This window comes from Hippoglossus stenolepis, chromosome 22 (genome assembly GCF_022539355.2).
Source record: "Hippoglossus stenolepis isolate QCI-W04-F060 chromosome 22, HSTE1.2, whole genome shotgun sequence".
In the NCBI taxonomy this organism is placed as follows: Eukaryota; Metazoa; Chordata; class Actinopteri; order Pleuronectiformes; family Pleuronectidae; genus Hippoglossus; species Hippoglossus stenolepis.
In genome coordinates, this window is record NC_061504.1 from 8784836 (window position 1) to 8798859 (window position 14024).

The 14024-nt window shown below is 44.2% G+C and overlaps 1 protein-coding gene across 6 annotated transcripts in view; it reads right to left on the minus strand.

The window, feature by feature from the left end:
• dock4b (dedicator of cytokinesis 4b) overlaps positions 1–14024 on the minus strand; it is a 110854-nt gene that overhangs the window by 62880 nt on the left and 33950 nt on the right. For all 6 annotated transcript variants that reach the window (XM_035147981.2, XM_035147977.2, XM_035147983.2 and 3 more), the window contains exons 5-8: positions 13874–13970; positions 13174–13322; positions 10863–10947; positions 4247–4398 (exon numbers count right to left, since the gene is read on the minus strand). In XM_035147981.2, coding sequence (XP_035003872.1) covers positions 4247–4398; positions 10863–10947; positions 13174–13322; positions 13874–13970 — 483 coding nt within the window. The remainder of the gene's footprint in view (positions 1–4246; positions 4399–10862; positions 10948–13173; positions 13323–13873; positions 13971–14024) is intronic.

The following is a 14024-nucleotide window of genomic DNA, read 5'->3' on the forward strand; positions in this document are numbered from 1 at the left end:
AGCTGACAGACTGACTGACATCCCCATCCCCAGATCTACGATGCTATAAACAGCTGCACTGAGACAGTGTGGCTGGCTTCCTGTCTAAAAAAGCACTGAATCATAGTTTGGATCTTTTGAACACACTCTACAGTGAGACTTTGAAATATAATAGTTCAAAAGCAACACAGCGAGCTCTGAACAAACTGCCTGAAAAGAACAACCCTGGCCTGAAATGCCCCACGCAGCCATTTGTGCGCAGGCGTCAAATGAAGTGCATGTCGGGCAAAAACAGAAAGGACAGACACAGATCGCCTTTTCATTCTCTTTGTGCTCCGTCCTCTCTCGCCCGCTCGCTCTATCTCACACGCACTCTCAAAGCGAGCGGAGGCATCCTGCTGGGCCCCGTCTCATCCTGTCTGGTGAGCTGTGGGCTAATCCAGTTAGGTGACTTTCACAGTCCACTGATAAGCAGAGAGAAAACCTTGTAATGCACTGGCGGCTGATAATGAGCCAAGTCGTTGGCACGGCTAACAGGCGAGGCTACAGCGGGGCCCATTCACACCAGAACAGAGTTTACCCCCGCAGATCCTATATGACTTGACTTCCTGCTGCATGCAGTTACAATGGATTAGGATGTTTTATAATAGCTTGAGCTATTAAGAGCTCTTACTACAAGCTTGAAAGTTGTCATCGCTGCTTTCCTCACTGTAACTCAGTGCATTTGTGTATGTAGGGCAGTGGGTGCCCACGTTTGAATTAATTAGGCGCCTGATTATTAATTATACAAATGCTTATGATTTTTCAAACATGTATTCCTTCAGTAGAGTGATCCTTTTATCGGCCGTATAGGAGTAAACCAGTCGAGAGACAGTTTGCTTTAGACGCGGTTGCTCCTCATTAGCCGCTCTCCGTAACTTTCCAGGCCATTTATCCCAACATATGGAGACGGATTCCTTTGCATTAGACATGAGACTTGCGCGCATGCATTCCTGAACCCTAATTAGTGCTCTATTGTTGAAACCCCAACCACCAATTAACAGCCACTCCTGCAAACACAGACACACACACACGCCACCCCTCTGCTTCCCTTCGCACGCCCTCACAGCTGCAGCGTGTTGATCACCCGAGCTGGGAGGACCAGCGTCCCCCAGTGGGACCTTATCTCTCTCTATCACCGCTCGCATTAACATAACATGAATAGCCGATTTCCCTCCCCTTCGGGCCCCCACAGCGCTCGCTACTCCCTCTCCTGATATCGATGATTGCATTAGGAGCTGTGAGCTCACCCGACATGGGTACTGAGGAGTGGGGATTGGGATGGTGACTGACTGGCGTGTAAAATACTGGATAAATTAACTGCCAATTGAGCCTACCACCCCCAACAGCTAATCTACCCTTAGAGGCCATGTGGAAAGGCTAGAAAATGACTTTTGAATGGAGAAGACAAGGAAAACTTTACCCTGAAAGACACAAAAGTCTCTTTTCCTCTGGTCAAAAACCCACTAACACACGCTAACATTTGGCTTTTGTCTGCAACAGGAATGGAGACAATCGTCCTTCACCCCTCTGGTCAAATTAATCTGCAGTAAACACTGGTTTTAATTGACTCCGGCTCCAGTTGGCAGTAATGGAAATCACGTCTACTGGCAATGAAAAAATGCTTTTTAATGGTGTTTAAATGTGTTCAAAAACCTGTGTGCACCCGCAAATTTTGTAAAAGAGCTGAAAAAGAAAAAGATTTGACAGCAGAGTCATGCAGAGGGACACAAATGCACACATAGCCTGAGGTCTCTCATGAAAAGCGCACACACACACACGCACACGCACACACGCACGCACACACGCACGCACGCGCGCGCTGCGAGTCCAAGTCCAGCCATCCATGGATGACCTTGTTAGACGTGAGCGGAGGTCAAACTCGGAAGAGGGAAGTGCAAGTGTGTGAAAAGTTGCCACAAATGTGTGTTTGTTTGGAAATAGCCCCTAAACACACAACACAACAGAGAGAGCGGGAGGATTGTGTGAGGATGGTACAGCATTCCCCTGTGTGTGTGTCCTGCTGAAGAGCGATTCAAGTAGTCTGAACTGAGCACAAAGAAGCTGCCATGGTGCACAGGGGCTGCTGGTGTTGGCACAGTGCAGAAACAACGGGTCGGACACCCATCTGGTCGCAGACACACACTCGCACACAAACCACCGGCACTGAGGGAAGCGCAGAAATGGCTCCCTGCCAGGCAGCTTGTGTAAATGTGTGTGTGTCTGTTTGTGTGCGACCAGACAGTGAGAGACAACGTTGGCAAGCTGCCATTGCAAGATTTTCCTTGAAGACAACCGATGTCATTGCAACACACACACACACACACACACACACACACACACACACACACACACACACACACACACACACACACACACACACACACACACACAGTTAAGACCTTTCACTGCCTTTATCTCCCGAAACTGATAGAAAATTTGTAATTAGCTGATTTAGGAAACAAGATAAAATGTATTGAGGAAAAAGCATTTTGTTTGCAATATACACTGAATATCTGAAGCTGCTGTTGTGTGACAAATGTTTTCGCTCAACAACTAAAGTCGACGTTATTATGTTTCATATAATGCAAATCAAAGTGTAATACACGACAGAAGTGGAGGAGTCTAATGACTCATACCTGGCTGAGGTACTCAAGCTTTAAGAAAGAGAGAGCAAGACAGACGGAGAAAGAGAAAAAGAGAAACATAATGACAGAGACGGAGAGAGACAGCGCTTCAAGTGGAACTTAATTTGATGCTACTAGGTGGTCATTACCCACTTCAAGACAAAGCACAGACTGGGGATCAGAGCAAATGTACCTGCATTACTGCCAAGCCTTATAGCTTACACTTCGATTATGGATGTATGTGTTATAAGAAACAGAAGCATATTTAAATACACTTTGCAGGTTAAAAGGGCCTCTGATCTGCTGATATATTCCGCGCTCAGAAGCTTGTTGTTCAGGAAATCTTTTACGGCTTTCAGACGTGAAACGAAGTCCAGACATTCTCCTGAAATTGTCCGAAGGGGCTGTAAGTGAAAACGCGAATGTCTAAGTTTATCCCGCAAGCCCCCTGGTAAGATTTCCAGAAGATGTCCGAGTGAGCCCATCTGAGAATACAGTGGGAAAACAGTGGGCTGACGAAGAAGTCGAGTTAGAAAGACGAGATTCCAGAGCTTAAGGTGATAAGGGCCGACGCTGGAGTCGATGTGCTGTGGAATTTATTGGTCTTGCATGCTCTGCCCAGACGCCACACCTCGCCCGAGTGCTATGGACATTTTCCTGTTGTTGTGAACGCGTCTGACTCCTGCTGCGTTCTTCTTATGTCCGTTATTTGAACCAGCATTTCACTTTCCTTGTATGACACAGAGCCTATTTCCTTGTGAGCTATTTATTCACACTGACGAACTTTCTCCATGTGAGGTTTGAAGAAACTTGCATCAACCCACTTTGCACAACAGTAAATTTGATGACTAATAAATTGGATTTCAGCAGAAAGTAGAAGTGGAGAAACAGTTTCCCTGCACACAATAATAAAACAATGAGTCCCTTCAATGTCGCCCCCGTTCCTCTGATGTGACCCTGTGGGGCGGAGAGTGGCGTCAAACACGAGCACGACGTAATTTCAACCCCCTCGTTTCCCCTTTGCCGGATGGATCCGCTTGTTTGTGACGTGCCACGAAATTTCGCTTTGAACTGTGAAACTGAGGAGCTTAAACACAGTGTTCCATTTGGCCGACGCCCAATCAGGAGGCTGCGGTGAGTGTGTTGGCGTGCGTGTGTGTGCGAGTGACGTGTTCAGACTCTGATGGTGACAGGCTCTTTTATGTGGACAGCAAGGACACGTTTTATGTGAGAAAAATAGCACGGCCTGGCCCACTTTTATGTGTCCAAGTGCGTTTTAACAACCTGCTTCATTTAATAAATCTTCATGAATATAATTAGAGCAGAGTTTGTGGCACGAGAAGAAGAGAAGCTATTAGAGACGTCTGCTCTTCCACCTGCGGTCAATAACGCCAAAAGAACACAACAAATATACAACATATGAACACACATGTTTGATTAAAAATCAAAAGAATAATAATCAAATAGCAAAATACAAAAATGACGCATTTTCCATCCTTTTCTTCAAGCTGCTTTCAGACATGCAGCTAGTTTTCAGCCATTTTCCAGGGTTCCTGAAATAGGTATGAAACAGTAAGGGATTATTTTCTCCAAGCTTCTACCTGAGGGGGCGGCTCTCTCGTCCGTCATAAATGTGGAAGAACACCTCGAGCTCCTCTCCCAGGTTGGCGCTCATCAGGCTCTTCACGTGGACAAACAAGTGATGGGTGCTTGCGGGCGTGGTGGTCTCCTTCTTACGATGCCGATGTTCCATCTATGGAGAGGGAGGAGAGGGGAGGAAATTTGACCACGTTAGTCTGCAAATACACACAAATGCAAAGATTCAATAAATAAAAAAGTGATTCAAATACTAAAATTCTATGCTGTTGTGATAAAGGTTTGAGGGTCTGGATTTTGGGAAGGTTAAAAAAACAGTCAAATCCATAAGCCCCTTAAACCCAGGATCAAAGCTTATCAAATTCAGTTAATGCTCGGGGAAAAAAACAACATGTTGGTTCCATCTCTCTAACAAGAGCTGCTGTATTTTAAGTGCAGAGTTTCCCAGTCAAAGATTAATAACATCCCTCTGAGACATCTCACTGTTGGGAGGAGATTTATTTGGACATTTGCATATATATTTGAAGACAGTCCAAAAAAAGGTATAGATTCTGTTGATATTGATTTGAGTTAATATAGCTTGTGATATCGCAGCCTGTCAGCAGCACCTGAGGCTAAGAAGTGAGCTTCATTGTGTGACTGTTTCTTTGTTGCCAGAGGAATCACACAGGACACATACATGGGTGAGAATACAGACGCTCACATAAACACTTCAAGTGCTTGGAGATGTATTAATGCAATTTGTGCTTTCACAGAAAACGATTATGTCCTTTTTACCGAGAAGAACATCTTGCATAATCCCAAACAGGTATAAAAGCAACCAACTTGTATTTATGTACCTCTTATCTTTAAGTAGGCTAATTAGTTTATTGACACAAAGACATTTTAGTGCCGTGGTCCGCATCCCCTTTCAAATGGATTCTTAATCTCCGAGAAATAGGAACAGAAGCTGTACGAATCACGTTGAATACGAATGCATGCAGAGAAACAGTCGCACAACGTAGAACCGAATCACATCTCAGTGTCTGGTGGTGCAGAGGCACTGTCTGATAGTACATGCTTTATTAAGTCAATCTATATCAGAGCTTCGTCCTAATCTGCCGTCAACGTCCAAAAATACAAGGACACACAAACGTATCCAGAACACACACAGCGCACCAGATGGCCAAACGTGCCCCCTGCCAAATTTTGCTCCATATTCACTTCTGTAGTGGGATGTAAATAGATGGGTAAGGGAGAGGGGAGAAGGAGGATGATGCAAGGTTAGAGTGCAGTGGAGCATCACCACAGGAAAGCATCAGTGAGTATTGAGAGCCAAATGCAAACCGTACAGTAGGTATATTGGTAATATTGGTAAAACAAAATACACATACTACTGGAATGGATCAGTTACCTTATAAAAGCACATTTGCTGCATTTTTTTCATCAAGATCCATGAATTATGCTCTTTGAAATCAACAGACATGTTGGACACGCACTAAACTTGAATGTGATCTTCCTTGACCCATATCACATCTTTCCACCAAGTTCTGTGGGAATCCATCAGGTAGTTTTTGCATCAACTAACTGCAAAACAAATTGAGATTTAAAAAGGTTAAAAAGGAATAGTCTTTCTAGAGAACTGTTCCTTGAATCTATTTTGGAAGTTTTATTTGGTTCAGGTTAGTGCAGCAGAAGCAACCATGTTTGAACCCTTGTACTTTTCAGGGTAAAGTTCAACATTTTGGGAAACGCTTCAAATCTCTGAAAGTTGATTTTCATGCTGCAGTGAAATGTGAGATTAACAGCAACTATCTAGAGCACAGGTTCCCAGATGTTGTCAGCCCCTGACCACTAAAATAACAGTGTCAGAGACCTGGGACCACTATTATACCAAAAGATATTGATTTGAGGAAGGAAAAATAAAATGTGCTACGTACTCATTTCAGAATGTTTCCTGTGTTGCTGTAAATTAACCTAAAAGCAAACGATTCTGTCACAGTTTTGTCAAAATCCCTGCAGGTTTTTTTTTTCCTTTCATCTTTTGTTTCAATTATAGCTCAAATATATTTATTTAATTCTTGTGAAATTGTTTGTGTTTCTTGGAAATCATTTTTCTTTTCCTCGAAACCCCCCAGGTGCTCCCAAAACCCTGGTTTGAGAAGCACTGGCCTAGAGGGTAAGAAACAAATCAAAAATACATTGTATACTTTTGGAAAACAGCTGACTGCACTATATAAAGACACAGCCATGGTCCTCTAAGAATTAAACATGACAGAACATTACATCACAAATCATTGTACAGTTGCAATATCTGTCAAGATGATGAATATGTTTCGTTTTGTCCCGACTGCTCTGGCCTATCTCAGCTCCCGGAAGAAAACACACTGGAGGGGGATCTAACAACAACAAGGCGCCAACACTGTTTTTAACCAGATCTGTTTTTCTATTCTGTGCACAACGGGGCTGAGCTGGTTTTGACGCAGAACGACTACTTCTTGAAAGGTCTAATTTATGCTGTGGGATTTTATTACGGAGGTTATTTTCAGTTTGTCATTAAAGCGGCCCAGCGGGAGCACTGTGTGGTTATACGACAGCTTCGGCATGACTAGACACAAAGGCGTAGACGTGACAGCGTTGGAATAAGGCTGGCGGGGCCTGCTGGCAGCACATAATGCTCCGGGTAACGAGGGGACGCCGAGAGGGAGAGATCGCTGAACACAGGGGGCATGGCCGTGTCTGTGTTTGGCGGAGCGTCTTATTATTGTTGACTGTGTAATCTTTCCCTAAACAGCACGACACAGCACAGAGAGGAGTGACTTTCAAAGCACAAGGAGATTCTAAAAAGGGGAGAGGGGTCAAACTGAGGCCAAAGTGAAACTGCTACATCCCTCCACCATGGAGCCATCGTTCTCTCACTTCCACATTAAGCTTCTTTTTATTCCTCAATAGAGCAATAGATGCGCGTTCAGGCTTTTAAGTTCTTCAGTGATAACTCATGTCACAGAGGAGATTTTACTCCAGCACGTCCAGGGGCCAGGCGTGATCTGTCAATGCTGTCCAATCTGTCACTATCTGCCGAAAGTGAGTCCATCACTATGGGGTCTAAACTCAGCTCTGCGGACACTCAAAAGGCGACTGGAGTCACTCTCCAAAGGAAAAACAAACAGGAAGTCTGAAGCTGACTCAACTGATACTCCCCAGTATCACCAACTGATGGTGACACTGGGGAGACAATTAGGAAATTTGATGAACAGTTATTTCCTCAAATTTTGAAGGAGCTACCAAAATAAAATGGCTTAAAAAAGTGCCTGTTTTCAGGAGTCACATCAAACTAGTCACATTCAAATCTGACCATAAACTCCCAGAGCTGTATGGGTCTGTGTGATACCACGATATAAACTTAGTAAAACTCTTTCGTCTTTGTTTCATTGTGACACATATGTAGATGAGATTGATGAGAGCAGTGGGAAACAACCTGATTACAAAACATCTGGGCCAAAAAAAACAAAAAGAATTACATTTTATTTAGTGCCCGACTAATATGGATTTTTGGGTGCGGTTATCGTAAATAAGTAAATTCTCAACGTATATTTAAAAAGCTTTTTCTGTAAAATAAAAGTTTTCATATTAGCGTAATGCTCATATTGGAAAACACAGATACTAATACTTCTGTGAAAGGGTCAAATTGGACGATTTTTATTGGCCAAACAATAAATTGGACAGGCCCTGGTTTTATTTTGCCAAAAATTCATCACGAATGTTCACAGATTTCCTTTGGAGAAGTAAAGTCAAATGGTAAAAGTCTATGAGTCACCTGTGTGAAATCCTTCTTATTCAATGCACTGACTTTCCTTTATCCTTCTCAGTATCCTCTTTATTTCTCCCTGGGCAGAGATCACATAATTCCTCAACACAATGCAGCAGTAAAGCTACTGTAGATTTTTTTCACAGTAACACCCCGCTGCCCTTTCAACACACACACACACACACACACACACACACACACACACACACACACACACACACACACACACACACACACACACACACACACACACACACACACACACACACACACACCAGGTAATCTCTGTCTCAATTTAATTAACCCACACCACAGCGGCTCGGTGCAGGATAGAAACAAAGAAGCTGCTCTCGTAAACAAAGATCCCACAGAAAAATACTGATGTCATTAAGCTCGAGTGTGTTATGTCTTGGTGTGAGCGAGTGTGTGTATGACACCAGTGGATGCCTGTGCCTTCATCTCGTCCCCAGTAAAGGACTGGGATTGCAGTCATTTGCTGATTGTGTACTGTACGCCATTTAATAGAGGTGCATGAAGCTTTCATCCTGCTGCCTGCTTTTGTTTTGACTCACAAAAAAAGAAACAGATGGATTAAGAGCTTCAATTACCCCTACAAGGGAAAGCCGTCACAGTGTGTGTGTGTGTGTGTGTGTGTGTGTGTGTGTGTGTGTGTGTGTGTGTCTATCTGCGTGTGCGATACAATCCTCGCCGCACCGAACCAGGGGCAGAGAAGTGGTTGCCACGGTAACAGCGGTTGGGGCTTGGAGAAAGCGGGAAGGAGATGCAGGGAAGAGGGGAAGGGGGGAATGAGGGAGAGAGGTTTGAGGACAAATGGAAAAAAGAGGAATTTATTCATTTGATGCTCGTACTGGTGCTTATCCAGAGTGGCTAACACACCGAAACTGAGTTTGCTTTTTGTTAATATTGTGTAAGGCAGATAAAATGCTCAATTTAGCACAAAATTCTAATATTATTTTGTTTGTAATTGCCGCTGGATAATTTCCAGCCAACAGGGACAAAAATGCCTCAAAAGTAAAATAAATAAGTGAGGCTGGAGTTTCTTCAAGCCTTTGAAGTACTCACTTGATATTTTTCTGCACTGTGGAGCATAATACCTCTTATACACTAAAATTAGAGTTTTGGGTTAGGGTTAAGGTATACGCAGGTTTTCTAAACATGGGTAAACCCGCTTAAAAGGGCGATTAACTTCTTTCCCATTGCCAGAAGAGGAGTTTAGCCTTTTAGTTTTTTTCCCCAGTACGTCATGTTCCACGTCACAAACACACCGAAAACTGTCTTGCAAAATTAGAGCATTCACCCGGGTGTCGTGTCGTGGAACCAGACCGTTATTCTCATATTAAGGTGGTCCATTTAAATATGACGCCCTCTTCCCTGATCCCTGCTACACTGTTTCTGCTGTTTGTCTCCACTTTTACAGTTTAGAGTTTTAACCACATTTTAAATGGTCCTCAATGTCTTGTATAGGGGTTTCCTGCATTGCACTCCCTGTTTAGCTTAGCATGCTGCTGGGCTAATCCAGGGAGCATTTTACAAGTGGAGCCGTCAGCACCAAGCCTAATTGCGTTTCCATTAGTTGCAATAGATGGTGTAATTATGATGAGAGTGTTGCTGACTGAACTCCCGTCAATGAGTTTCATATGTTTCTAAAACTGGAATTGTGAAATCACACAGGGACCTGGTGTGCTTAGGCGGCAGAATGGGGAGGGTGTGATCTGCCACCTGCCAGCTTAGAGCAAGAGGTTTCACAGACTGCTGTCAGTGATGGATAGCTTCTCTCCTAACCTCGGAGGTTAGCTAGAAGAGAGACACTGGTAAAACATCCCCTCGCCTGCCTGATGCGATCAGCTGACGGATGTTCCTCCCCACGCAGGTTGCTTGAAGCAAGTAGCAGCTGTAAGTCAGCGAGGGACAATTTCAAAACATATTCTTTCGGCAAAATGGTCACAAACTCGATATATGACTGTAGCTATAGATCAACGGATCCATTTATTATCTCTACAGCCTTTGAGGGTCCCGGCCGACATTAAGCGAGAGGCGGGGTACACCCTGGACAGGTCGCCAGTGTATCGCAGGGCTAACAACCATCATTGATAAAGTTCAAACCTGTGAGGTGCTAACCGTTGCACCACCATGCCCCTACAACAGTTCCACATATAATCAAAATGTACAGAACCATTTTAAGCTATTTTGAGTATATGTACAGCCTTAGATTTGGGGTAATCTCTCTTCAACAGATTCTGTAGGTGAGGGACAAGAGTTTGGGCTTCTGGTTTCTAATTCTACTTTGATCAATCACGTTTGAGCAGGCTTTGGTTGCCCGCAGGTAAACAGTCTGTGTGGAGAGCAAAAGAGGCAGAGCATTGACTGAAATGCATCAGCTTTTTAATATATCTGCATTTTACAGTTAGCTGTTGACAGAGTTTAGAACAAAATGTCACCTGGGCCTAAAACACTATGTGTGGAGAAATGTTCAACTTGTGTGATAAAAGAAACTAGTCAAACTGTAAACAGTGTACGGCGAACAGATATCCGCTGTCTGTTGCCCCCAAGAGACAAATTTGTTGTCTGACGATAGCTAATGGGCTCCGAGACTTGAGTCCATCCTACATTGAGAGATAACGATCAAATAAACAGCACTTTTAAAAACTGTCAGTACGAGGCTGAGATGAGCTCTTTTGGACTTAGCCTCTCATACAAGGACACTTCAGCAGGTAATTGTTGAAGCAGATCCTGTAATCACCCGCACTTCACCCCCGACTCGCCAGAGGAGAGGAAATACAGATCACGTGAAGAAGAGGTGTAAGACCACTTACCAGTTTGTAAAGCTCTGTGACGCTGATTTCATCTGGGTCCACCATGCTGAACTCTCGCCTGGGCACCAGGTCCAAGCCAAGTTGTCTGTAACACAAAGACACACACAGGATATACCCGAGATCAGACAGATCATACACATATTAAAATGATATTTAATTCCTATCTTACTCTGTGGTGGACAAAACAGACATGGTCGACTGAATTGAGCATCAGCTACAAGCGCGCACACACGCACACGCACACACACACACACACACACACACACACACACACACACACCAGTGCTGTCAGATCAGCAGTGTCATTCGTTTAAATAAAGTTGACAGATCATCCTCCTCTCTGAGGAAGAGATGAAAGAAAACCCTCCTCTCCCTTTAGCCATCTGCTCTTCCCACTGTCCTCTTTATCCACCTTCCTCCAACTGCTCCCCTGCACCTCGTCCTCTCTCCATCCTTTAACCCTCTCTGTTTCTATGTGTCCCCGTCCGTTTCTTAAAACTACCTCTCCCTTTCTCCTTTCTTCCTCCTTCTTTTCCTCTCCTTATCCTCCTCTAGGCCAACTCCTTCTCAGTGGACCAAAACAGACTGTGTCTCCTTGGCAGCAATAAAAGAGGCAGGCGCGGTCAACCGCACAACTGCCCACGAAGAGAGCCTGTCCGGCCATCTCCTCAATAAGGAGGAGGGAAAATGAAGGAGGGTGAAGGGTAAGGATGAAGAGAATGAGAATGAGAGAACTTGTGAGTTTTTTTGTCCTTGTTTCACCCTCATGGCATGGAAAGCAAAGAGAGAATAAAGAAAGAGAGTGCAGGGATGTCTGTGTGAGAGGGGGAATGAGACTTGACGGAGTGAAGAGAGCGCCTGCAGGGAGGGTAGGTGACAACAAAAGACAGAGGAGCAGGGAGAGAAGAGAAGAGCCCAGGGAGAAAAAGAGAGAGTCTAGGGAACGAGTGAAAGAAGAGTTAGAGAGCTGCAAGGAACGAAGAGTGAAGCCAAGAAGGGAGAATAAACAAGTAACTCTTTTATGTGAAAACCCAAGTGAAGAAGCTTAATATAAATCAAATCTTCTGATTAGCAGATAATATTGTGGTGAATTTGCAGGTTTAATTGTAGCTCATTAACTACAGATCATATACGCTTGTATTATAAACAACCATTAAAACATCATCTTTTTTTTATGCATTGCATTTTAAAGCAGTCGTAGTAGAAGAATAACTTCTGCCTCTATCCAGTCGGATATTAAGCTTATTTATTAATTTGTTATATATATTTGTCTTTAAAAGGATGTGATGTAGAATCAAGCAACAGACGACACATGAACAGACCAAATGTGCACGGCTGAGTCCAAACAGGACCTTTGTCAAATTGAATATTCAATAAAAAACTGTTATCTTGGTGCCAGCGGTTGCGGCAGTTCTTCAAACTGTCTGACAGACATCCTGAAATATGTCCTGAATTGGCTGTAGTGCAGTGAACCAGTGGAAATAACCAGTTCCTCCTCTCAGGTGTGCCCAGGTATTTCCTCTTCTTGTTCTCTTTCAAGGTAAAATAAGCACCTGAAGCAGCCAGCGTCCTTCTTGTGCTCTGTAACCGTTTCTTTCACACCACTTGGAAATCCAATTACATATGTAACCTTGTAACGTCAATAAACACAACAAGAAAAGTCCAACCATCCCCCTAATGATGTTAGTGGCCGCCAGTGGTTGCCTGCTGTGGGTGTGAATGAAGCTGTACAGGAGTTGGGTTTGACCATCCCCAGAGCCGGGACTTTACTGAGGAGCTAAAGTTCAATCAGCAAGACTTTCTCTATGTCCCATTCATTCCCAGTTCTCACTCTCCCTACCTTATAACCATGGTGTATACGGGAATCCAATCAGATTTTGCCATGATCTCAATCGGCCAACCGTGTCGTTGCTGCCAAACTTTAAATCTGCTCTCTCTTTCGGTGTCAGCTTTCATTTCAGTGATTCGCTGTGACCCTCCTCCTCCTCCTCCAGTCACCTCCAGCCTCCATATCCAGAGCCCTGGTCGAGCCCAGCTGAGTCCACTCATCACATAAACCATCACCAGTGTCTAGAACTCGGTAGGTTTCCTATACTACTCAGGGCCTCACCCACATTATGACATCATGAGGGGTGCAAGATTGACATAACTATAAAGGCATGAAATATGACTGAGATTCATAAAAAATAAATAAAATCAATACGGTTATTTGATGTGTGACTATAAAACATGGCTCTGCTCTGCGCTTGAAGCCATATTTTGGACATTTGAAAAGGAACGCCCACTTCCTGTCTGCTCGTCGTCTACTCACTCGTTGCCCCAGTCCAATCTCGCCGTGATGTGCTGCTTGACGTCCCTCATGCGGTCGTGGGTGAGGTGGCCCACCAGCACCTGCCTCCTCAGGTCCAGGATTTCATTCATCACGTGCCAAAGCCGGTGGAACAAATCCCCCTCGCTCTTCTGCGGAGGGAGAAAACGGAGAGGCGGAAAAAGTGAGAGACAGGCGAAGGTGATGAATGAAAGGGAAATTGACAGACGAGAAGATGTGGGGGTGGGCAATTGATAATGTGAAAAAATACAGTTGTAATCAAACCCCAGAAATGTACAAAAGAAAAAACCGGCACAACAAACAGGAGAAAGCTGAAGAGTTCGAGAAGAAGCGGGCGACCCAGACAGAGAAGCAGACAGAGACTTCGAAATGGATTGGTGCAAATTAGCTTCAATGTCCTGCTGCTTCTTTGCCTGAAATTTATGCACTTTGATCCGCGAGTATTCATCAGCTCAATTTAATCAGCACCCCAGATAGCTTAATAGGCCACAAACACAATCAATCTCACCAATGAGTGTGCACGAAAAAAGCTTTGACTGTTTGTAGCATTTAAATTACCCAGGGCCAGATAAATTCCCTTCGTGAGAAACGCAAAAAAAAGGCGGTTTCGCTAAAGCAGAATTGCTATTTGAATCTGTGTGCGTGTGCCTGTGCGTGTGTGAGTGTGTCAGAGCATTCTTACCACGTAGAGCTGTTTCCACATGGCACCCCAGTCTCGCAACGTCGAAGTCATCTCTGTGATGACGGAGTCTTCGACGGGGGTGACCGTCTCAAATTGCCTGCAAAAAGGAAACGGATAAAACCTTTTTTTCACAGCCTGCACACACATAAAT